General features: G+C 39.8%; 1 protein-coding gene across 1 annotated transcript in view; it reads right to left on the bottom strand.

Moving 5' to 3' along the window:
- Window positions 1-1,631: 1,631 nt before the first annotated feature.
- The window catches only part of LOC122554760 (lymphocyte expansion molecule-like), a 37,802-nt gene continuing 36,835 nt past the window's right edge, over window positions 1,632-2,598 (bottom strand). The window contains exon 10 of the mRNA XM_043700136.1: window positions 1,632-1,713. Within this exon, the coding sequence (XP_043556071.1) occupies window positions 1,674-1,713 (40 nt within the window). The 3' untranslated portion in view covers window positions 1,632-1,673. The remainder of the gene's footprint in view (window positions 1,714-2,598) is intronic.

The raw sequence follows: 2,598 nt of genomic DNA, 5'->3' as shown, positions 1-2,598 counted from the left end.
CGTTGCTGGCCAAAGAATTGTCTGTCTGTACCTCTGACTAGAGAATCCCCCAACATAATTGATCTCTTGGAACCCAACGTACCCCTCGTTGCATTAGAACCGGTCTCAATACCAGAAACTTTTTTTAGCTGTTCGTGACCGTGATTACTTTCTTGAACAGCATGTTACTGAACCTACGAGAGAGCTTGGAGTCTTAGATCTGGTACTGTGCAATGAGACAGGTAAAATTAATGATCTCGTAGTTAAGAATCCTCTCGGAAAGAGTGATCATTGTATGATCGAGTTTCAGATACAAACAGTATCTTCGAAAACCAGGGTGTTATGCTTAAACATAAAGGGATTAGGAAGGAGTTAGCTAAATTAGACTGGGCTTGCAAGTTATATGGTGGAACAGTTGAAAAACAATGGAGGACTTTCAAAGAGATTTTTCACTGTGCTTTTCAAGCAGAGACTTTTCAAGAAAAGTACATTCTGGTCACTGGAAAACAGTGAATGTCATGCTGCTGTTTAAGTAAGGGTGTAGGCAAAAGGCAGCTAACTATAGGCCAGTTAACTTAATAACTAGTCAGGAAAATGCTGGAGGCTATCATTAAAGAAGAAATAGTGAGACATCTGGATGGAAAGGGTTCCATCAGGCAGATTCAACATGGATTCAGGAAGGGAAGGTCGTATTAGGCAAATTTACTGCAGTTCTTTGAGGATGTAACAAGCATAGTCAAAAACGAGGATAGCAAGGGGAGGAAGAGCCAGCCTTGGATAATCAAGGAAATGAAGGAAGGCATCCAACTAAAAGCTCAGGCTTACAAAACAGCCAAGAATACTGGGAAACAGGAAGATTGGAAAAACTTTAAAAAGCAACAAGAAAACTACGAAGCAAGCAATAAAGAAAGGAAAGATAGATTATGAATGCAAACTAGCACAGAACATTAAAAAAGGTAGGAAACGTTTTTATAAATACATAAAATGGAAAAGGATGGCTGAAGTGGACGTAGGTCCCTTGCAGGATGAGAAAGGTGAATTAGTATTGGGTAATGCTGAAACAGCCAAAGCCTTGAGTAACTATTTTGTTTCAGTCTTTACAGTGAAAGATTTGTCTAAACTGTCAAATTAACAAGGAAACAGTTATAAGAGGGCGAGATTGAGCCAATTCACAATTCACTTTCAAGTTATTTATCCCATGAGTTACTCAAATATAAAATCCAAGAAATGTCATAAAATTGTATGATGTAGAAGAAGTAGCGGGCCATTTGGGCCATCAATTCTGCTCTTTCATTCAATCAGTTCATTTTTCTGCCTTATCTCCATAGCCCTCAATTCCCTCACTATTTAAAAATCTATCACAGCCGTGAATATACGTGATCCACCCTCAAATAAGTTGATGGATTTACTACCCAATGAGAGGGAAAATATCCTCCTCATCTCTGTCTTGAATGGGCAACCCCTTACTCTAAGATTATGCCCTCTGTTTCTTGACTGTCCTGTAAGGGGAAACAATCTCTCCAAATATATCCTATCAAATCCACTGCAAATCTTGTATGTTTCAATAAAATGTTTCAAACAAGCTACCTTTGAATGAAATGTAGCATAATTTTGTGTTTCATTTATTGTGAAAGTATTTTTTGGTAAATCTGCTGAGATATTTATTCAGATAGGTTAAGGCTTAAAATTTGTTTTCAATCTTGATCTGATCTTTTTCCAGATCCCAGACGCTCCCTAAAGAAAGAAAAGGGGAATTGTTATAGAACAAAGATACTTCACACCTGTTCAAGATTATCAATCATTCCTGATTCACTAAAGTGAAATGTGTAAACCACTTTCTTCCTGCCTTATCAAAATTCAGGTATTCACAATCTTCACTCGCTGAAAACTGAACTGTTCCGAAGTTAATTACTTAGATAGAAGATGTTAAATTTCTTCAGAAGACTGTGCCGACATGAGCAAATCAAAGATAACTTCTGGAATATCCAATGAGGTTTTGAACTTCTGATGGCAGTTAGTGAGAAGTCATGAGACTAGCCAAGCTTTGTGTGTGTTGCCAAGGGCACATTGCAGCAGAACAGCTGAGAGAAGAAGCTGTTGCTCTCTCTACATTTCTATCACTGTGTCTGCTGAGTTTGAATAGCCCAGATATCCTGATTACCATTAGAACCGAATTGGCCAATGGTAATACATTTTGAAATCAACCATTTACCTTGCAAGCCAAGACTCATTCCTTTTCTGATCACATTTGCTGCCAAATTTTAGGAGTTAAAGGTCCCAAAGGTCCAGCAGATTTGAACCATGAATCGTAGTGGTTGAAGGGTTAAATTGAGTCAGTCAATAGCATGGGAAAATGTCAGGTCCAGCAGGCTTGGGTCAGGTCAGGCATGGAAATGTGTTGCTGGAGAAGCGCAGCAGGTCAGGCAGCATCTAGGGAACAGGAGAATCGACGTTTCGGGCATTAGCCCTTCTTCAGGAATGAGGAAAGTTTGTCCAGCAGGCTAAGATAAAAGATAGGGAGGAGGGACTTGGGGGAGGGGCGTCGGAAATGTGATAGGTGGAAAAAGGTCAAGGTGAGGGTGATAGGACAGATTGGGGTGGGGGCGGAGAGGTCGGGAA

This window comes from Chiloscyllium plagiosum, chromosome 11 (assembly GCF_004010195.1).
Source record: "Chiloscyllium plagiosum isolate BGI_BamShark_2017 chromosome 11, ASM401019v2, whole genome shotgun sequence".
Taxonomy (NCBI): domain Eukaryota; kingdom Metazoa; phylum Chordata; class Chondrichthyes; order Orectolobiformes; family Hemiscylliidae; genus Chiloscyllium; species Chiloscyllium plagiosum.
This window is presented reverse-complemented; position numbering and strand designations above follow the sequence as displayed.